This window comes from Candoia aspera, chromosome 7 (assembly GCF_035149785.1).
Source record: "Candoia aspera isolate rCanAsp1 chromosome 7, rCanAsp1.hap2, whole genome shotgun sequence".
Lineage (NCBI taxonomy): Eukaryota > Metazoa > Chordata > Lepidosauria > Squamata > Boidae > Candoia > Candoia aspera.
Window position 1 is genome coordinate 80,589,354 of NC_086159.1, and position 22,173 is coordinate 80,611,526.

At 44.0% G+C, this 22,173-nt stretch overlaps 1 protein-coding gene across 4 annotated transcripts in view; it reads left to right on the forward strand.

The window, feature by feature from the left end:
* PRR5 (proline rich 5) overlaps positions 1 to 22,173 on the forward strand; it is a 544,979-nt gene that overhangs the window by 44,411 nt on the left and 478,395 nt on the right. For 2 of the 4 annotated variants that reach the window (XM_063308348.1, XM_063308347.1), the window contains exons 4-10: positions 2,623 to 2,703; positions 9,326 to 9,374; positions 10,777 to 10,834; positions 12,809 to 12,900; positions 14,544 to 14,684; positions 16,026 to 16,164; positions 17,944 to 20,557. In XM_063308348.1, coding sequence (XP_063164418.1) covers positions 2,623 to 2,703; positions 9,326 to 9,374; positions 10,777 to 10,834; positions 12,809 to 12,900; positions 14,544 to 14,684; positions 16,026 to 16,164; positions 17,944 to 18,482 — 1,099 coding nt within the window. In that variant the 3' untranslated portion in view covers positions 18,483 to 20,557. Of the gene's footprint in view, positions 1 to 2,622; positions 2,704 to 9,325; positions 9,375 to 10,776; positions 10,835 to 12,808; positions 12,901 to 14,543; positions 14,685 to 16,025; positions 16,165 to 17,943; positions 20,558 to 22,173 lie in introns of those variants that run through there. The other 2 variants (XR_010068301.1, XM_063308349.1) reach the window with 2 other exon arrangements.

Sequence of the window (22,173 nt, forward strand, 5' to 3'; positions counted from 1 at the left end):
GGCTTCCTAAATTTGTTGCACGTTCGTACTCCATGCATGTTTTTATTCTCATTTGGTATTCAGATTTAGGGTGGATTTAAATGCAGGTTTTGTTGATTTCTAGAGCATGAAGGGATTGTGGTATGTATGTATGCATGTATGTATGTATGTATTTAACCACATCAATCATGGAAGAATAAAGCTGCCACACCTTTTAAGACTTGAATCTAAGAGGCAAGCAGGTTTCACAACAAAAAAGAAGCACTGCATCTTGAACTTTCAGAGTAAGTGGAATGGAGTACTGTACTATTTTGGCATTTAAGCTACCCAAAAATTGAGCAAGGGAATTATTTTTAATTCAAAAAAACACACCACTACCAGCTCATAGGAATCAGTGGAAGGAATGCTTTTCTGTGGGAATGTTTTTTAAAAAAATGTTTTTAAAGTGTTATTAAAGCCCACAGAAATGTCAAATGCTCTAATCCAGTCTAATGTTCTAATCTTTATATATTCCTTTTCTTTTACTATTTTTTTCTGCACTTTCTATTTTCCTTTTCTTTTTTTTGAGTTTGTATTAGTTCTTATGTTTTTAATTGTAATGTTTAGTAAAATTACTGTATAAAGAAAGAAGAGTTCAAATATAGAACTGTTTCGCTAGCTTTTATGAACTGAAAGTAGAGAGGGAAAAGAAGAGAGAAAGAGTGAATCATGATTTCTATTTTGGTCTTTTTATGCATTTCTGCCTGGCTGAGTGATGGCCTCACTGTTCCAGCCTGCCTGTTTTAATTTCCTGCCAGTCCTCACTGGCAGCCCCTTCTCTGCTGAGCACCTCTACCGTGTCTTGTGGCAACAGTCCTGTTGTAACCGGTGACCTCGGTATTGCCAATGCATTTACTTAATTAGAAACAGGGTCCCCACCACCTGCATGCAGCTAAGCCAAGGGCGCAAAAGAAGTGGGCTTAATTCAGAAGCACCCCCTCAGTGGAGTTGAATATTTGGGACCCTTTCCCCATTTTGGGAAGGACCAAAGATTTGAAGGGCAGAGCATGGGCGCCCTGACATTTGTGGATGCACAAAGCATTCCTTTCCTTCCAGAATCCCCAGACAAGGGGCATCTGCAGGGAAGGGGGGGCAAAAAAGTCAAGATGGTGGTCATGACCACAGAATCAAAGCCCAGCCTCTTTTTTATATGAGATGCACATGAAAAAGACACTGGGCTTTGATTGCATGGTCGCAACAGCCATCTTTATTTTATTTTTTACTCTTCTTCAGAGGGTGCTCCTGCACCTGGGCGTGCCACATTGGTTTCAAGGTCGTGCATACTGGTTTATAAGCATAAGAGCAGCCATAAGCTTCACTTAACTTGAAGCCAGACAGCCTCAAAAGCGTACAGAGATGTGGGTAAAAGGGTATGCGTGAAGCTTGCTCCTAAAGCGTATTAAGGAAGACTGGTGTTAACACCAATGACAAAGTTGTTCGAAGCTACAGGCTGTGTTATGGGGTCGATACTTCCTCCTTATGCCCTTTGATGGTGGGCAGAGCCGAGGCTAAATGTTGTTTTCCCACGCTAATATCATTTGATTCAGATGACTTAGCCAGGGTTGGGTTCCCATAATTTGGTGTGACGCATCTCTGATACCTTCTCCTGGGCAGAGAGAGAGAGAACCAAGCAAAGGATCCTTTGCTGTTGCGGGCAAAGGAGGCATCTCATATTCTGGTCTGAAGAGTGTTTCCCATTCGGATATAATGGCAAAGGGATGAACGCAACTTTTAGGAAAAGGACCCTGGGGAAGATTAGCCTAGGATTTGGTGTCCCACATGAAGTGACCCTTTCCATCATCTTGGTTTGGAGTGAAGCTCTTCAGAGGTCTATAATATCAGGTCTACTTCACAGCTGTGGACCACAACAGCTGGCTAACCTTGTTTAGACTCAGAAGCTAAAGGAGGATGAGGCCCGGTTAATCCTTGGATTGGAGACCACCTGTAAATCCTGGGAATGTAAGCCAGACTGGGAAATGTTGAGAAAAAAACAAGAACACAAAGGTATCTCATTGGGAAGAGAGTTATGTGTCCTGTAGTTAGGTAAAGGTAAAGGTTTCCTTTGACGTGAAGTCCAGTCGTGTCCGACTCTAGGGGGCGGTGCTCATCTCCGTTTCAAAGCCGAAGAGCCGGCATTTGTCTGTAGACGCTTCCGTGGTCATGTGGCTGGCATGACTAAACGGAACGCTGTTACCTGCCTGCTGAATCGGTACCTATTAATCTACTCACATTGGCATGTTTTCGACCTGCTAGGTTGGCAGGAGCTGGGACTAGCCACAGGAGCTCACCCCGTCACGCAGATTCGAACCGCCGACCTTCTGATTGGCAAGCTCAGCAGCTCAGTGGTTTAACCCGCAGCGCCACCGTGTCCCTTAGTTACCAGGAGCAAAAAGGAAACTCTCTGGATGTGGTTTTCACTTCGCAGGGGAAATGTGGATCCTGACTGAAGACTCCACTCCAGACTCTTCTTTTATTTCTTCTCTTTAAAGTTTAACTTAACAGCTGTGGCAGCTGAGGATTCTTGCCTCCCAAAATAAAGGGAATATTGAAATACTGGGATATTATTTTTATTAATTCAGAATATATTTCTCATCTCTCTTGCAGTATTCATAATGGAGTCATAGCTGTATTTCAGAAAAAAGGGCTTGCAGACCACGAGCTTTACAATCTCAACGAAGGAGTCAGGTGAGTAAAACCAACACTGGGGTGAAGAAGAGTAGAATAGCATCAGCAAAGAAAAGATTTACCCAATAATAGAAACAACAATACAGCAAGTGATTGCCTTCAATGAGTTGTGTTAGTTGCATGCTTACCATCCGCGGTTGGGGTCAAAAAAGTCAAGATGGCAGCTTCAGTTGCAGGGTCGTGGCCGCCATCTTGACTTTTGGCCTCTAGTGTAAGGTGCTGTTCCCATAGGTGTCTGGTAGAAGCCTCATGACCACATGTCTATGTGGCATCTTTGCACAGATCACATAATTCATGCCCTTTGTGCAATGACATTGAGATGGGCGTGGTGTCCTTTTCTCCACCTCTGACTGCTCCAGCATCAGTGAAATCCATGCATGGATCCTCTGATGGGTATAGTCAGTCAGTGCAAATGTGTAAGGCCACCTAGGGAGTCCAAAATGCAGGACGCTCTGCGCTGCACCCACCTGGGCCTTGCTGACAATGCGGATTTCATTCCCCATGGACAGCAATCCCCATACCGGCTCGTCACACATTTGGTCTTTCTGTACCAATTGCTTTGAGGCCAGTCATTTTATTTCAGTCGTTGACCAGCAAAACAAAACAGAAGAGTCACAATTGATTAGAGTAAAACAAGCTATGAAATCATATACAAGTAAAACTGTGAGTTAAAGTTTAAGAATTTGGGGCGTAGAGATTAATATAATAAAGTATGATATAAGGCCACTAAGTAAGGGACACGGTGGCGCTGCGGGTTAAACCGCTGAGCTGCCGATCGGAAGGTCGGTGGTTCGAAACCGTGCGGCGGGGTGAGCTCCCGTTGCTAGTCCCAGCTCCTGCTCACCTAGCAGTTCGAAAACATGCCAATGTGAGTAGATCAATAGGTACCGCTTCGGCGGGAAGGTAACGGCGTTCCGTGTCGTCATTGACCCAGAAAATGTCTACGGACAACGCCGGCTCTAAGGCTTAGAAACGGAGATGAGCACCGCCCCCTAGAGTCGGACACGACTGGACTTTACGTCAAGGGAAACCTTTACCTTTACTTAAGGCCACTAAATGATTGTTTGGAATAATAGAATAGTAAAAATGCTGATCTAAAATATATGGAACCATTATAATACTAAAAGCTATGGAAAAGTTGTAATTAATATTATTACTATGTGATGTAATGTATATGGAAGAATAATACATAAGGAGTGATTAGTTTCCAAACTAAAAATTAGAGCCCAGTTGTAGTGACTGTTTATCTATATCAGTGTTTCTCAACCTTGGGAACTTCAAGATGGGTGGACTTCAACTCCCAGAATTCCCCAGCTAGCATGACTGGCTGGGGAATTCTGGGAATTGAAGTCCACCCATCTTAAAGTTGCCACAGTTGAGAAACACTGGTCTATATTGTCAAAATGACTCTGGCAGCTAATTAAATTAAGACAAAAATAAGATTAAATTGACAGTGAAGACATAAAACATTGATAAAAAATAGAAACTAAATGCTACAATTTAGTTTAGTTTAATTTAGACTACAATTCCCAGAATTCCCTGCCAACAGGGGCTTTTTCATAAGCGAAGCATTTTGCTTGCAAGACAGGCTACCAAATTGCATGTTTGCATAATCGGCCCAGCCTCTTTGTTCCACTTGCTCAAAAGAATTTAGGGTAAAAGAGAGAAAAGGCTGAGGAAGACTCATTTCCACTGTGAGCAAAATACTCAGCACTGAGAAACTTTTAAAAGGTCACTCTGCCGAACATGTGGACCAATGTCTGTTATGTTACCCAAGAACGGGTTGAATTTAAACCGCTTATTTCTATTTTTACCTACTGGTCTCTCACTGAAGGGAGAAAACCAGCACAGAAGTGGTGTTAATATTCTCTCTGGCTTCACAATGGCCTCCTCTCTTCACAGTAAGGCTGGCTGGGGAATTCTGGGAATTGAAGTCCACCCATCTTAAAGTGGCCAAGTTTGAGAAACACTGCTATAGAGCTTTTTTAAATAATTGATTGTGGGGGGTGGAAACCAGTAAAATAGAGATTCAGTGTTGGAAAGTGTTGGGCTTGGTACACTGAGACCTGGCAGAACTCAAATCCTGGCATAGCTGTGATGCTTACTGCCTAACTGGAGCCATCATTTTCTCTTAGCCTTTCCTACACTACAGGGTCATTGGGAAGCTAAACGTGGAGAGGGCAGGAACTGTGCAAGTCTCCTTGAGGAAGAAAAGTGAGATTAAAACATAAATAAAATCACTGAAAAAAGGTTTAAGGCGTGGGTATGTGATGTATTTGCTTTTGCTCCCTAACTGCAATTATTTATTCAGGGTTAGGCTTCAAATTGAGCACGCCCAAAAACCTTCCAGAGTTTTAATGGGCAAATCATCAAGTTTAGACAAAGCAAGCAAATCAGAGAACTACCTCTGAAAATCTGTCGGTAATCTGCTGCAAAGGTTTTCTCATGACAAAAAGCCTGCTTCTAAGGGGTAAGAGAGGAAAGCTGGAAAACTCGGTGTTGTTGGGTAAATGGGCTTTGGTGAAGAGTTGATGAACAGGCGAAGTTTCAGTGCCTGAGTGTTTCTGTGTTAGTGGGCCAAAGTCTGATATTTGTGCTGCATAGGATCGTGCAAACACTGAAGGGATATACTGTTTAGAGCCATGCTGGCTGGGGAATTCTGGGAGCTGAAGTCCACGCATCTTCAAGCCACCGAGGTTGAGAAACACTGATTTAGACTGAAGCCTTTTTCATCCTAACCATGCCTTGGGACAGAGAGGTGGGAGAGGTGCTTGAGGTCCCTCTTGAGTTTCTGCTGCATCGCTGACAGACTATTGGCTTGAGGAAACCTTCTTTTTTATGAGGTCAAAAACCAGAAGGTGTGTGCGTAGCACGAAAGGTAACAAGTAGTGCATACTGACTGATGCTTGTGAAACCAAAGACTGGGGAAAGGAGAGAGGAACTGGAGTCAAGATGTTCGCAACTTTCATCAGAAATAGGCGTGTAAAAAGGGGGCATATTTTTGTTTGAAAGGCTGGGTTGCCTCGTAGCAGGGATGACGGAAATCAGCTGAGAATGGTGACATCTGGGATTCTTGGCAAGGAGGGTTCGTACTAACTCTTCTAGACATGACAGAATCGGTACATGTTTGGGGAAGTGGCAGAAAAATGATGTGTTCTGTGGAACATTGCATCGGAAAAAATAAGGGGTGTTTACATTAAAGAAAATAGCCTGTGCTACTGCGTAGTAGGAAAATTCATGCATTCTGAAAAGGTATAACCAAACTTCATGCAGTAGCAATTCCAGATTTACATGTTTGCTTTATTTTGTTTTGAAATTATTTTAAAAATTGGATAGAATTGAATGGGAGATAGTGAGTTAGAACAGAATCAAGTTGAAATGGGTTGTGAGTCTGATATAAACCCTGATATACAGGGCCTTAAGAGTGAACTCTCTGCCTCTAGGAAACTGGCCAGGCGGCTACCAAGCCTGTGCAAGTGGCGCAGGGAGTCCCATCAATAAGCCTGAACCAGTTTTTGGAGCTGCTCTCCACCCACTTTTTCTCATTTGAAATGCAAGTTCTGTTTCGCTTAAGAGAACTTAGCAGATCAGAGTGGAATTTGGAGGGGGGCCCTTTCAAGAAAGTTCGAAAACTCTTCCACATGGCACCGACTCACAATCCTGTTCTTTGAAGGTTCACAGAGTAGCAACCATTGAGTCAGTAGTAGAAAAAGTCCGGGTAGAATTGTGACGCAACGTTGCAGTTCCAGGATTCAAGGCACTCCATGTTTGACACCAGCAGTCAAGGTCTGGAGGCTAAGGTAAACAGTAAAGCAGGTTTCCTGGTCAGACAAGATTTGAAGGCAAGATACAGAGGTAAGAGCAGGTAAGAGGTGCTCCCTTGGTCATTGTTACAAGTCTTTGCAGGCTATCAAGGAGAAGCACAATTCTTAAAAGATCCTGGCTTGCACTCAAGTGTAGGGAGTGTTGATCATAGCTAGTTAGCAATGGCCTCCTGAGTAGATCATTCCTACCACAAGAGTCTTCCAAGCATTGTAGGATTCCTGTGCCCCTCTGGCTTTGCTATCTGGACCTCAGCAGCTACGCCCAAATGGGTTTGGTGGCCAGATCTCTATCAGAGAATCCATGGTGCAGACTCTGGAGCTTTAGGGCTTGAGTCAAATGGAGCTGTCCTGTTCTTTTGTTTTGGCCCTGTTCTTCTTCCTCAGATGAAGGCCATTGATCCATAACAGTCCTAGAACTGTGACACACTTCCTAGTTAGTGAATTTTGCTTGTTTCTAATAAAAATATTTCCCTACTTCTTTTTTTTTTAAAAATCATTCAAATTAGCAGCTTTGATTTCTGAGTGTATTCGTTGTTCTTAAATGTACACTTAAAAAGACACTGAGCTATGAAGACAAAATCATGATTATCATTAAGTAATTAGAACCCCATATTTAACAGAGACAAATTTGCAAGAAAGCAGAATCTTCAATTTTGTGAACTGGATGGAATTTCTACCACTTAGAAAGATACATTTCCTTTTCTAAAACCAGGGAAGTCAGTGACACCACCCGTTTCCCCAAGTCATCTTGAGATTACATTTCCTACTGCCTTATCCAGGCTCAGATTCTAAAAAGCCAGGTAATTCTGCTGTCAGATTCTAAGCCTCATGCCTTAATTGCTGTGTTTCCTGATCCCCTGATTCTTCCTTCCCATTTGGATATAAGAAATAAGAAAATGTGGGTCTGCCTGGAGGGCAAGTCGCAAATGAGCACAATTGATGAGATTGCATTACATCGTGATTGGTATAACGTGGCCAGTTTCCCAGCTTTGTGGACCATGAGCCAATGTGAGCCTTAATTCTAGTCTCAAACTCAGGAGAAGTAAGGTGTTAAAGTACTGGAACAGGACCAGGAAGAGCCAGGTTCAGTGCTGGAAACTCATTAATTTATTTTGGTCCATCACTGTTGGGTAATCATTAATTTTGCTATGAAAAGAATTCTGAGGAATGAGTATGAAGAACCTCTGCCTATGTCTCACAGATTACAAATGCACAAACTCTTCTTGTGAAACTCAGGTTACCTCGGGATGACCTTGCCTGGTAGCTTAGCTTGGATGGGAGACCACCAGGGAATTCCAGGACTGTAGACAGATGAGAGGTCAGACAGCCAACTGCTTCTGTATTGTTGCCATGGAAGCACCAAGGAGGTATCCGATCCCTAGAAGGCTTAACTGACAGGCAGAGGCATCAATGAGAGGTGTCAGTGTTAAAATCTGCAAAAAGATGGGCCTGGCATCAAAGTCTGCAAATCTGCCATCTTGCAGCTTTAGACAAAGATGCCCACATCAAAAACAGCCCTGCTTGAAAGAGACTTGACTCTGCAAAGGTTAAAGACGGTTGCTTTGTGAAGAATAGAAAAGAAAATCAAATAAAAATGAACTGTTGGTTTGAAGAACAAGGGAGGCAGAAGAAGAGAGGGGTACTGCTGACTTCAGATGGAGATACTTATAGACAGATGCTGATTACAGACAACATAACATTTCAGAGTTAGTTTCCCAACTGAGTTGTTTTATGTCCCTTACCTAAATCAGGTGATAAAATTGCACTTTTCTAAGCATTTTGATTCACTTTTGACAGCCGAGTTCTACTTTGTCTCCAAATTAAAATTGGAAGCATTTGCTTTAAGACTTCACTTTTTCTTCAAGAAGATGCTCCTGGCAGTGGCGTTCAAAGTCAAGGGCTGGGCATGGGGAGCAACCCTCTGCCCCCCTCCTGAACTTTACTCAGACCTTGCCGGGGCCTGAACTGGCAGTGACTAAGCCAGACAAGTATCTTCGGGTTATAGTGGCTCACTTAATGCAAGTAAGAGTTTATTTTCATTTTATTCGTAAAACTTCCACCCTGCTTTCTAGTGATTAAAAACAAGCAAATTCTGTGCTGGGGTGACTGAGGAAAGGATGGGAAAAACCTGTAACGCAGCCACATTGGAAGAGAATCTGTTCGACAGCAGGACAAACGAGTCCTTATCCCAGATATTGTGGAGAGCATTTCAAACAGCAAATTGGAAATCAGGACCACGGAAGACAAAGCAAAATGAAAACAGAGGGAGGATGGAGCACTGAAGGGTCAGCCATGGGGCGGGGGTTGGAATAAAGGTGGTACCCAGAACCACACAATCAAAAGTAACTAGCAGTGGATAATAAAGGACAAACTAATTAAAGTAGTTAAGCACATCAGAAGGTGGCAGTGGCGAAAGGTCCATATTGTTGTCTTATGGACACCTCTGTGAAATCATCTGAACTGAAAGGAGGTTTTATCTAAGAAAGAACAGTGTAGCTCAGCACCTGTGAGCAGAATTAGCTGGGTTGCTCTTGGATGGGAGACCACTGGGCAGTCCTGAGGCTTTAGGCTAGAATAGGGAGGGGGAGAGGGGAATGCAATCGCAAGCCACTTCTGCATTGCGGCCAAGAAAATATCTGGCGGTAGGCATGTCGTGTCCTCTGATCATGCCTTCTGATAATCTGTGCCTTTGTGATATAACAACGATGAATAATATAAAGTTCAGGAAATGTATGGTAAAATATGATAATCCTTTTCATTTATGATTATATGTGTTTTTTTTTTGTGGGGGGGAACAGGCAGCTTCTGAAAACTGAGTTGGGATCTTTTTTTACCGAATATTTACAGGTTGGTATAGTTTTGTTGTGATTCCTCTTTTACTGTTTTAGTGAAAGCTTTACTGTTAGCTGAAGCAGGTTACTGAATAAATTATTGATAGCTAAGAAATTTAAGTACCTAAATCTTCTGTTTGGTTATTTGCGCTGTGCTCCATCTTAAGATGCTTTGGGCTCAAAGAACCATATTCAGAAAGGTTAATATAAGCTTGGTCCAAGACACAGTGCTTGCTCTGTGTTTGGATTCCACCCTAGTTTGCACATCATTTGTTTCTTCAGACAGCATAGATTCCTTCCATTGTAAGCCAGTCTCAGTCCAGTAAAAATGTGATTTTGTGTCATAGTAATTTGCAAAATAATTACGAAGCAGGCTTGGTGGGGACAAACAATTGTTATGTATGGTTTAGGACATAACACTTGTATATTGTATTTGACAAGAGTATATACATTTTCAAGAAGGTTTTTTTTTTTAAAAAAATGCTTGCATTCCAAAATATTGTAACATCTTCAATGTAAGTGGTCCACGTAAGTTATCAGGTACAAACAGGTGTCTGCAGGGGAGTAAAAAAAATCAAGATGCAGCTGTAACTGTGGGATCAAAGCCCTGCCCCTTTCCACATGCATCAAAACACATGTAAAGAGGGTAAAAATTCTCTTTCAAGTTCTAATTCAAAGTAAATTAGAACCTTTGATGCGAAAGTAACCTTCAAATTATTTGCCTGTTTAATGGATTTCTACTCTGCCCTCCTGCTCAAAAGAGAACTAAATGGAGTTAACAAAACCTTCTGTTTAAATCTACAGAAGGCTTAAATTATAAAGTGAATGCAGCAGCTGCTGGCAGAGATGCACCTTTATGGTTTTTCTAAAAGCTGAGAGGGTGGGGCCAAACTCAACCCCAAGGAGATGCATTACAGAGCGTGGGGCTAACGCAGGGATTCGACTCTCTCTCAAACACCAGAAAAAATGGGCTTCTGACAGTGGGGGCATCTTCAGAATGTGTTCCCTAGCAGATCTTGATAGTCGCACTAAGGAATGCAGTCCACATCTTCAGCAGGAATTACAAACTGTCAGATCTTCCTAGAATACAAAATAATTGAAAGACCAATACCGAGATTTGAAGGTCATCCTAAATGTCGGACCTTTCCTCGGCCCCATCGGCAAGCTGCATGCAAACCCTAAGAGATAAGCTGTATAATTCTAGCCTGTCTGGATACGGACCCTTCAAAGGTTTCATCATTTTGCTGCCATGCGATGGGAATTCCCATGCCCTGCCGGACTGTGTGTATGGCCAAATAATTAACTAGAGGCCGCAAACAATCCTTTTTCTAATGAGCTTCATTAAAAAATAACCTCTGTAGTTAAAATAAAATATAGTCTGTAATGAAAATTGATACTCTTTTATGCTCTCTTTCCAGAATCAGCTGCTTACAAAAGGCATGGTGATCCTGAGGGATAAGATCCGATTTTATGAAGGTACAATAATTTAAACCAGGGCTGTCTATGTTTCAAAATAATTAAAACTGCATTTGCACCTAGGTGGAGTCTCCATTTCTTGGGGAAAGGGCTATGGAACACAGAACTGCCACCTTGATTGTGCTGCTGTTGTCATTGTCATTGTTGTTACTCACCACAATGTGAAATCACAGCTGCCAGTTCTTTAGCTGGTGTGGGCCTCATTCGCACTGAGTTCTTCCCAAGAACCTCGGAGGTCGTAATGTATCAGTGTAGTACATGTGCAGGTCCAAGCAGTGTGGCCTTTTGGGATTGACAGATGGAAATTTTGTCAGTGCGCAGATTTTCTAAGTGCCGTCCAAGGCTTTTTGGTACGGCACCCAGTGTGCCAATCACCACTGGTCCACCACGGCCGGTTTATGCCATAATCTTTCAACTTCGATTTTCAGATCTTGATCCTTTGTGATCTTCTCCAGTTCTTTGTCTTCTATTCTACTATCCCCTGGTATGGCCCCATCAATTACCCACACTTTCTTCTTGTCAACCACAGTTAAATCTGATGTGTTATGCGCCAAGACTTTATCACTTTGTACTCAGAAATCCCACAGTATTTTAACCTTATTGTTGCTATTGTTGCCGCCCAGAGTCTATGGGAGTGGGCGGCTATAATAAATTAATTATTATTATTATTATTATTATTATTACAAATACAGAAGCTATAAAAGCAATTAAAAACACACAACCCTGCAGTCAGCCCAGACTAAACTGGGACCCCGGCAGGGCATTTGCAGGGGGTTGGAGAACGAAAGCAGGGTCACGTCACATATACACATACGAAAGGGGTGAAGCCGAAAGCACAACAGCCCAAAAACTTTTGACAAAAACATTCCAGAGAGGAGTGCAAAACGTTCAGAAGCTGAAACTCCCAACATTGCTGAAACCGGTTGTTCCGGCCTCTGTTTCGAAGTCCTATCATTCCCAGGAAGGTGAGAATGGGATGTTTGATCTTAAAATGTTTTGCATGCTTCAGTTTGCAGCCCTGTTAAAGCAGGCTATTATCTGAAAATACAGCTCCGCGGTTTTTTACGCATTAAGCTGTGCAGGCTTTGAAAATAATTAAGAAGGGCTTTGGACCTTGCCCAAGCGTGAATCTGGTGTGTTTCTGTTATCCATTAAAGCAGCTTGTTTTCCGAGCTCCCGTGAAAGTCAGTGGACCCCCTGGTGCTCCTTTAAGGAATCTATTCAATAAAGACAAGACAACACTCAAAGCAGGTGCCTGAAAAACCACCGGCCCCTTTAACAGAGAGCAAACAAGCAAGTGCCAGGCTGACATGTAATGGTTGCCTATTCTGAAACACCATCAGACTCATGAGTGTGAATTCAAAGATATCTGATTTATTAAAGAATAGTATGCAGGATCACAGAGAAAGCTGAGAATGATGAAAGCGCGCCAAATTCAAACTAAAAACCCTCGGTGCAAATTAAATCCCTCCCCCCGTAGAATCTTCCCAAGTTCACAATCCCAGGTGCTCCTAACGGTTTCTGATGGTCTGCGGGAAAAGTCCTTGAACGGAGCACATAACCCAAACACATTCCATTGTACTGATTTCACATACAGAGCTTGGTACAAGGTCTCACAGCAGCTCCCTCACAAACAGAAATGTGCATCAGCGCCATGGCATGTGAAACGTTACGATGTATAAACTACATTGAATCAGTGAACATGACAGCAAGGTCCAAAGCACTTTTTCCTAACTATTTTTCAACGCTGCATGACTTGTTATCTACCCTATAGCTGTACAATACCCAGTTATGGTCCTCAGGTAGAAAAACACAGTACGCAGATCCATGGTCCACCCAAATTTTGAAAGGGAACAGAATAAAGAATTTCCTCTCATACCTGAACTTTATGAGATAGTTGACTTTCCTACCTATAGGCAATTACTTAGTTCAAGAAGTTCATCAGTTTAACTTAATTTTTTTTTTAATTCACAGGACAGAAGCTTTTGGATACCTTGGCTGAAACCTGGGATTTCTTTTTCAGCGATGTCCTGCCCATGCTGCAGGCCATATTCTATCCCGTGCAGGTAAAATATTATCTTGATGCTTCAGAATCCAGATAAACCAGAAAATGGAACTCCGATGGTTGATGAAGAGAGCTGCAGGTCATTTGCTAGTCAGCCTAGCAAAACACAATGCAGGAAAAACATTTAAAATTAAAATGTTCCTCTGTGCTATCCTATTCAAGTTATTCCCTCCATTCCTCCCTAGGGCTGAACAGCCTTTCAGATAAGAAGGCAAAAAGGCCTTTGGAGCACATTGGAGTGCGAACATAACTTCCATCTGCATCTCCTTAAACAGCCCCACCTTTTCCCAGGACCAAGCAGCTGCCCTCAGCAGCTCCCATGTAATTCAGGGAAGGCCCGTTCGGTTTGAAGAGGTACCTCCCCGTCTCTGCTCCTTGGGGGGAATAAACCCATCTCACACGAGATAAATAGGATCAAACTTTTTTTTAAAAAAAATGAAAAGGGAAAAGGGAAGCATTCCTTTTTCATTTTAAGTAGTCATGTTCACAACAATCTGCGCTGAAAGAATTAAAACACAGGGCTGCTGAAATCACAGGATTGTAGAAGGACTTCCAGTGGAAAATGGCGCAGGAAAAGGAAACACTCTGAATGGATCCCAAGATGATGTAGACGGCTCCTATTTAGCAACTCTGTACCAAAGACAGAAAGAGGAAGGCAATACTCACCAGAGAGTTAAAAACACACAAACAAACAAAAGAAATTAAGATTACTGCAGTTCTTAGCTACCTTTTTCCTCTTTCTGCAGAGAATAAACTCTTCGGAGTAATACATGTCCTCAAAGTAAATTCTGTTTTTCCCAATCTGAAGCTCTGTTTTTGCCTTAATTTCACAAAACCTTGCAGTTTCGTGACATTAACCTCCATTTCCACCCCTGCCTTCCATCGGAATTAATAATTGGAACTGCACCTACGAGGTGCATAAAGGCAGCATTGAGTTGAGCGAGTGGCTTCACGGACACATTCATGTAATTTTCTGGGCAGCGGTGTGTGTTTCCCAGCATGTTTTTTCAACTTCCCAGTCTAGCATTCTACAGTGCTGGGGTTTTTCAGTGGTTTCCCATCCAGTCCTAACTCAGAAATACATTCTGACAAACGCTGTTTTGTTTAACTTTAATTCAGGCATGATGTGCAGAGGATATATGGCAAATGAGGAAGGAAATGCATGAAAACAGTCAGGATGATAACAAAAGGGTATATATTAATACTTACTAAATGTTTGCACCAGTGTTTCTCAACCTCAGCAACTTTAAGCTGTGTGGACTTCAACTCCCAGAAATCCCCAGTCCATCAGATTAAATGCTGTTAAGAATTAGTTGCTCCAGCTCGTACATTATATTCAGGTTTTTGACTGTCCGCTTTGTAAGAGTCTGATGCGACAAAAAGGACAGCAGACAGAATACTAAGAAATTCCTGTAAGAGGAGATAATAAACCAATATGATTTATTACGAAGGAAAAAGTTGGGATCTATAAAAATTGCAACAGAAAAGGGGAGCACCAGTGGAGAGTTCGCAGTGTTTTTATTCAGATTAGGTGTTCACGGGGCAGCCTCTGGTTCGGTCAGTGGCAATCGGGGAATCAGCTTTTGGGGTTTCAGATTGAAGAGCCTGCAAATAACGGAGGACATTTCTTTTTTTTGCCTGCAGGGGAAGGAACCCTCCGTCCGCCAGCTGGCCCTGTTGCACTTCAGAGATATTATTACTCTCAATATAAAACTGGAAGATGCTTTGTCCCGTTCCCGCGCAAGAGTTCCTCCTTCGATCGTTCAGATGTTACTCATCCTACAGGTACGGATTTTTCTGGAGCACCCCTGGCTCACTGAAGCTGTAGGCTTGGGGTTGTGGGTGGAGCCAGGGGTCAGAAAGTCAAGAGGGCACCCACACACTCAGACCCCCTCATACGTGCAGTGCGGATGCAAACTGGCTTGACTTTGGCTGCTTCCGTTCGCGCACCCCCCCCTGTTTTTTTTATGATCTTGTCATCCCCTGTTCCGATCAAAGGTTAGGAAAAGGAAATAGCAGAAGGTGATGGCTTGTGAAGGAAAGTGTGATTCTTGTCGAAACTCCAGCTTTATGAATTCTTGGCTCCTTTTCAAGCAGCTGGACCATTTCCTGTTCAGGGACATCCTGGTAGGCAGGGGTGTCAAAAAAAGTCAAGACGGCAGCTGCGTGATACCCCCCCCTTTTTTTTACATGTGCTGCATCACCCCTATAGGCTGCTATTTTATTCCACTGCTCATGTAAAGCTGCCATTGCAGCTCCTTATCACTTACAAATCTCTTGCCACATTGTGTAAATAATAAAACATGAAAAAGGGAAACGTTTGCTTAGATTCCTATAAATAAGGTAGCAGCAGCTCTCACCTTTAAAACAGGGAATGTACAGTATTCTTTTTCTGAAATTGGAAGGCATGGCACAGCTCTGCCTCTCCTTGAAAGTTTAGATCAAAAAATAAGAATTCTGGGTAACAAGAACATCAGCCTCCTTGCTATCCCACAAGTCATCCAAGGTTGACCCAAAATTGTCCTTTGCTGTACAACAATGCCTTCTGCATTGTACTGTCAGGGTGTTATGTCTTTATGGCTGCATTCGCACAACACAGATCACCTGCCTACTGAATCAACCCCATCTCCTGGGTTTGTGCGAGATGTGAATTGGCCAACCCATAAAAAGATGCTAACCCTGGAAGAAGATAAATTGAAGGTAAAACAGGTTAGGTGCCTAAAACAGGCAAGGCCTTGGGGACCATTGGCCAGCCATCAGGTGATAACTGGGTAGGTGAACGTCCAGTGGTCTAGCAGTGTGGAGAGAGACCTTGGAGGCCTCTTAAGGTGAGGACAGCTCTAGTTAGGAAAGCTGATGTACATCATACAGAAACAGGGCTTGTTTGCTGATACCTCCAGGCTAAGCAGATTCTCTCCTGTTGGGTAAACATAGTTGTCCTCTCTTCAGCCATCCAAGCTAAGGGTTCCTGGTCCAAACTAATCTAACTCCGGCCCTGCACTTCCCATTCATGGCAATTCAACATGTTATACTTGATAAACAATTGAGGTAACCCTTTTTTTATATATATATATTGATCAGTAACTTTAGCATGTACCATCTGGTATTCTCCTGTTGGTTTTTCAGGGTGTTCATGAATCAAAAGGAGTGACTGAAGATTACCTGAAGTTGGAAACTCTCTTACAGAAGGTGGTTTCCCCCTACTTGGGGACGTACGGTTTGTACTCCAGTGATGGCGCCATCACACACTCTTCCTGCATTTTAGGTACTACTCAGAGCTTGGCAAATGGCAGCATCTCTCCTTTATTTGTGTGACTTCCTACCACCAGTGGCAAGATTTCTCTAAGAGGTCCACAGCTAGAAATACCCATCATAAAAATTAAACAGCACAGCAGTAAACATAATAGAAAATAATTGTATTAATACTGTATAATAGTAATCTGACAACTTGTATACATGACATCCTGTTCTTAACCAGCGTGGTCTCCCAAGGCTTGTTTCAGAATTAATAGGTCAATCAGCTTTAGAGTTAGTAGCTTACTTGTTGGATACTTGGTACATGTCAGAAAACATCCCGGATCCTAATTCCTGATTTCATACACTTGCTTCTTTACTTTTCAAAACTGAGAAGCCTGTGAAAATTGCTCTGCAGCGCCTGGAGTGGCGAAGGTCTTCTGTTCATGAAGGGCATGGACTGAAGAATTGACAAAGTAGACTTTCTGGGTGGAAGAGGGACACTCCGTAGTGGTGAAAGTGTTGGATTAGGAGCAAGAAGACCTGGGTTCGATCGGGGTCGAACTAGGAGCAGGAAGACCGAGGTTCAAGTCCACCGTCCATCAGAGAGGCTCCCTGGTGACTTGGGCCAGTCCCTCCCTCTCAGCCCAAGAACCAGGGCCGTCCAGAGGAGAAGGTGCTGGACTAGGAGTGGGGAGACCCGGTTCTAATCAATCCTCAGCTACAGAAATTCCCTGTACAATTTTGGGTTAGTCGCTTTCTCTCAGATCAACTTATCTCACAGGGTTGTTGTTTGAGGAAATTTAGGAGGAGGGAGTATGGAATAAAATAGGGAACAAAAATTTAATAAATAAGTCCATAAATACCCATCTCTTCCCTGGGATCGTTTTACCTTCTGTAACATTGATTCTCAAGGGAGATAGACATAAGCAAACCTATGCCCTTGTGCAAACTTCCTGTGTAGGCTGCGTGAGGTAGGGAGGAAAAGAAGGCTACAAGGGAGAAAGTGAAAAAGAAGAAAACCCAAATGTCCATCCATTAAATCCTTGGCTGCAAAGTCTGTTGTTACATCCCTTTCGAAAACATCTCATCTGCCAAAGAACTGTGCTTGTTCCAGGAAAAATATTAAGCTAGTGCCACCTGGTGGCCAACCTGAGAGAATTCCTGAAGCTAGAATGGTGTGCATGTACACCAGTTTCTGGGTAGGAAACTACCAAGATGTTGTGTTCCTTCAAGGAAGAACAGGATAGAATATACAACTGAACTGATAAAAAGGTGAAGTTAACAATTCCTGCACTGACAGACAGCAACACCAGGCTTCTGTTGGCAGAGACCAAAAGCTGATAAAGACTGAACATAATGTTTGGAATGTAGACAGTGCTGATCTACAGAGGTTCTGGGAAGTGAAGATAATAGGACACTTCCTTTAGATCAGTGTTTCTCAACCAGGGCCACCTGGAGATGTGTGGACTTCAATGCTGGCTGGGGAATTCTGGGAGTTGAAGTCCACACATCTTCAAGTGGCCAAGGTTGAGAAACCCTGTTTTAGATTATGCTCTAAACCAGATGCTCAAAGGGGAAACAGGCCAGGCAAGATTAGAGAGGGAGGTAGGAAAGTGGGAAGGAAAAAAAAAAGCCACAGGGGAAGTTGAATGGTCAGGAGAAAGTAGAAACAAGTGTAAGAAAAGGAAGTTCACGTACTGATTTGAAGCAACCATCCAAATATTTGGGCGCAGACCTTCTGTGGTGGTTTGGGTGTCATGGCAGGGACAGTGTGAAGATCTTAATTCTCCTCTGTGTTTGTTAACAGAAAAACGCTTCTTTCGGCGCTCTAAATCGGGGGATATTCTTGCTAAGAATCCGGTGGTGAGATCCAAAAGTTACAACAATCCTCTGTTGACTCCCGTAGCCGAGTATGAGACAGAGGGGGCGGCCGCCAACGGCTCGAGCATCCGGCGACACTCGGTCTCGGAAATGACCTCCTGCGCCGAGATGCCCGGCTATTCCAATCTCACGACTGTCACGGACAGTGGGTCCAAGAGCCCCATGCTCACCGTGAAGATCCCTCCCTCGGGAGGGCCCGACAGGCTTTCGGCTGGCTCGGTGCAGTGCGCGTCTGACCAGTCGAAGGGACTCTTCTACCCCAGAGAGGACCCGGCCAGGGCGTTTGAGTTAGGCAGGGACACGGACTTGCTCGCCATTGCTCCCACGGCCAGCCCTGAGAATGTAGTGGACCAGATTCTAGAATCGATCGACTCCGATTCGGATGGCATTTTCATTGATTTTGGCCAAAACTGCTCCGACTCGCCAGGATACAACATGGATGTGAGCAGGCAAAGCGTTGTCTGAGGGGGTTGCGCTTTGCAAGTCCGCAGCCTCCTTTGGGGAGGTGGAGTAAGAGCATTGCCCGCCCTTGCAAGTCGGATAAAGAGGACGTCCTTGTCCCAGAGAAACATGGATCATCCTGGCTTGGGGAAATGGTGGTACCGCTGAACCTTTGTTGTCAGGTGGCATCCGTGGTCGGCTAAGTGCATAAAGTAACATTGAGGTCCATCCGTGACCAGTCTGAGCTATGGGTTGTGCAGGTTGTGTGGTTGAACTGAACCACAGACCTGAGATACTGTCTGACCTTCAGCCTACTCTAATGTCCTGTAGAGGGCCCCCCTCCTCCTCGGGATGTGATTTGCCCAAAGGGTGGCTTCCCATGCTTGTATTCCTTCCCGGCGTTCTCCTGATCTGGATGTTCAGCTCACTGCCCAGCAGCCCCTTCCTCGAACTGTGGCTCTTCTGCATTCCTGCAGGAGTCAGCAAACCAGAGCCAAGTAGAAAAAGCAGGAGCTCAGTTGCCAGTTTGAGAAGCATCCGTGCCATTCTTTCAAGGGCTCTTCTTGGCGTAGGGTAGAACTTGGATGACTTCTCAAAAGTCCCAGTGTGATAGTTCAGCACCGAAAGAGGGCTGAAGGGCTGAACAAACTGGCAAGTGATGAATTGGGACCAGCACAGTGTGTTCACACACACACGTACACACCTGCACATATCTAGCCACCCATGTGCGAAGCCTCTGTCCAAGCAACTGTGACGCCACCGACTTTGCTGGAGAAGGTAGTTGAAGTGCCCTCCTTGTCTGCCTATCCCCTCCTGACTTGTCACAGCCGCGGCCAGTTTTCAGAATGGGCCCTTGTTGCACAGCTCTTGCAGTGATACAGTTCTCTCAAAGGAGGAGACAACTGTGTTGCTGGGGCATGTAGAAAAGTCATAGCAATCACGGAGTCCCCTCTGTCGGGTGCCAGTGGCTGGAAGATTCTAGTTTACCCTTACCTGAGTGGTTGAGCAGGAATGCAGAGAATGTAAATCATCAGTGGGGACCAGATGGACTAGAAATAAGAGGAAATCCAAGTCTCCCCTTGACAGGATGGTATTTCAAGCGCCCGTGAGGGTTTCACAGCTACCTGGGTTACCTTCTGAATTGACAACTATCTTACGCGGCTCCCGTTTGCAGGAATTCAGTGAAGATGGTGTGTTTATCTATCTCATGGTGTCATATCCAGGGGCGGGATGCCCAAAGAGAGCTGCAACATTGACAAGCTGGATCAGGGGCAAGTGCCTGTTTCAGAAAGAGCAGGATGTGGGAGCCCAGGATAATGCCACTAAGAAGGTACCCAGGTGCTTTCAGTCCCTGAGAAGGAGGGAATCCTGGCTGGGACACTTGGAAGGAGCAAGTCTGAGATATCAGTGCGCTCCTCAAAGTTGGACTGTATGAACTGACCTCTTGACAAGCTACCATGATACACACAGAATGAGTTACCTCTACGTCACAGTGAAAGTAATGAGATAAATTAATCATGATGAACTTGAGTCTTGCTTGATTGCAGTGACACTTAGACAGACCTCAGTTGACCTTAAAGGGTACAACTTTAAGCTTAAAGTGATGTTTGGTGGCTTGAAAACGGTATTTGTGGTGCTTAATCAGCAGTCATTCATTCATATTTGCAAGTCGGTGTACAGCCATCATACATGCATGTGTGAAAAAGCCCCTAGTGCACACGTTGGGGAAAAGCTTCGTGTAAAGATGCCCTCCGCCTCCTTGCTGTCTCAATAAGTTCCTGAATAGGAAACTGTCTTATGGCAAAAAGTATTAGAAAGTCCAGCTTTCCCATTGAGCTGACAACCATTCTCATTGCTTCCAAACAATTCCTTAAAACGAAGCCCTGCTCTTCAAAAGTTAACATGTGTCTTTAGGCTGCAAAAGGAAGAAAAGGGTTTTAATTTTTAAAAAGTTGTTCGAAATATAATAGAAGTTGATTGATTTATAGCGGCTACTATTTTTTAATGATTCTCAGTGCATCCACACTTCTTTCACCAATCAAGTGAAATTTGTAAAACTAATTTAAATAAACAGCGTGCTTGCTACTGAACATGGTGGAGAGACTGTGTCCGGAGTGTTTTTTACAAAAGAAACAGGAGAGGATTTTTATCAATGTGATCTTTGGCATCTTCTGTCTGGCCCAGAATGGCAAACTAGGGTTGTATAATACCTTACCCCAAACTGGCAGATTGGTAGACAATTTGTTTGCTCCACTTGGTGCAGTTTCTTATGCCAACTTGAAGTCCCAGTTGGATTGCAGAGGATTGGCAAGGGGCTGGGTTGGTGCTCAGTCTGGATTATGGCCAGAGCAGGGTCTGATGGGTGATTCCCTGCCTCTTGCCCTTCCACATGGGCAAAGAAGGCAGCTTTGCTGGCTGGCCCTTAGGGGGACCTGTCTCCCAGGCCCTAGGCCAGTGTTTCTCAACCTCAGGAACTTTAAGAGGTGTGCCATGGCTGGCTGGAGAATTCTGGGAGTTGAAGTCCACACTTCTTAAAGTTCCCAAGGCTGAGAAACACTGGCCTAGAGGCTCCTTCCTGTGCCTTGCCTTTGCTTTCCCAGGTGTTCGAACAACTGGATGTCTTCATGCCCACTTCCCACATTCTCTCCTTTGACACTAACATAGACCCTTCCTTTTTCTTTGTTCCCCTTAAGCTCCCCTTCTCATTGCTCTTGATACTACAACAATAAAGCAAAGGGAACAGGTGGTCCCTTCATTCCTACATTCCTCTGGAGGTCCATGGGTCATGAACATCTGTTTCAGTTCTTTATAGTCATGAATCACCAACCGCCATGACTCTTCTCTTTGTCTTATTGAAGACCACAGTTGGATTCAAGGACTCCCCTTCTTCATGGTTTCTTTCTTCCCCTGAATGTTGAGAAACTTTCGTTTTTAAAGGACTGAAAACTATTCCTGAATTCCAGTTGTGCAGAACCACTTCTCTGTTTCTTGTTTCTGAACCCTTTACCTCTGTCACTTCCTTGTGGATGGCCAGCTGTGCAAGGCAGTTGCTTAAAAGGCCAATGCTATCTTGGGAAACATCAACAGGAGCACAGGGTCCCCCCAAAAAATTGGGAGGATAAATAATTGCTCTCTGCTCTGCTCAGGTCAGAGTCTACTTGGAATATTGTGTCCTGTTCTGGTGCCACTGTTCAAAAAGGACAGTGACACATTGGAGCAAGTTCAGAAAGGGCTACCAAGATGGGGAGGGATCTGGAAACCAACCACTGTGTGGAATGGCTGAAGGATCCAGGTATGTTTATAGAAAAGGGGAGAGATGATAGCAGTCTTCAAATATCTGAATGGTTGTCACACAGAAGAGGGAGGGTACTTACACTGTATGGCCCCAGGGGGCTGGGCCCAGAACAAATGGGTTAAAACTCCAAGGAGGAAGGTTCCGGTCAGACATCCAGAGGAACTTCCTGACTGTATGAGCTGGCAGCCAGCAGAACAGGTGCCACGTGAAGTGGAGAGTTCTCCCTCATTGGAGATCTTCAAACAGAGGATGGATGGTCATGTCTGAGACATGCTCTAGTGGGTCCAGCAGTAAGCAGGGGTTTGAACTGGACGGCCTCTAGGGTTCCTTGCTCTGGCATCTTCTCAGAGTGGTTTTAAAAAATGAAGGTCCTTCAAAGTGGTCACTGTTTTCAACACCTCATACAGAGGAAGCCCCAGA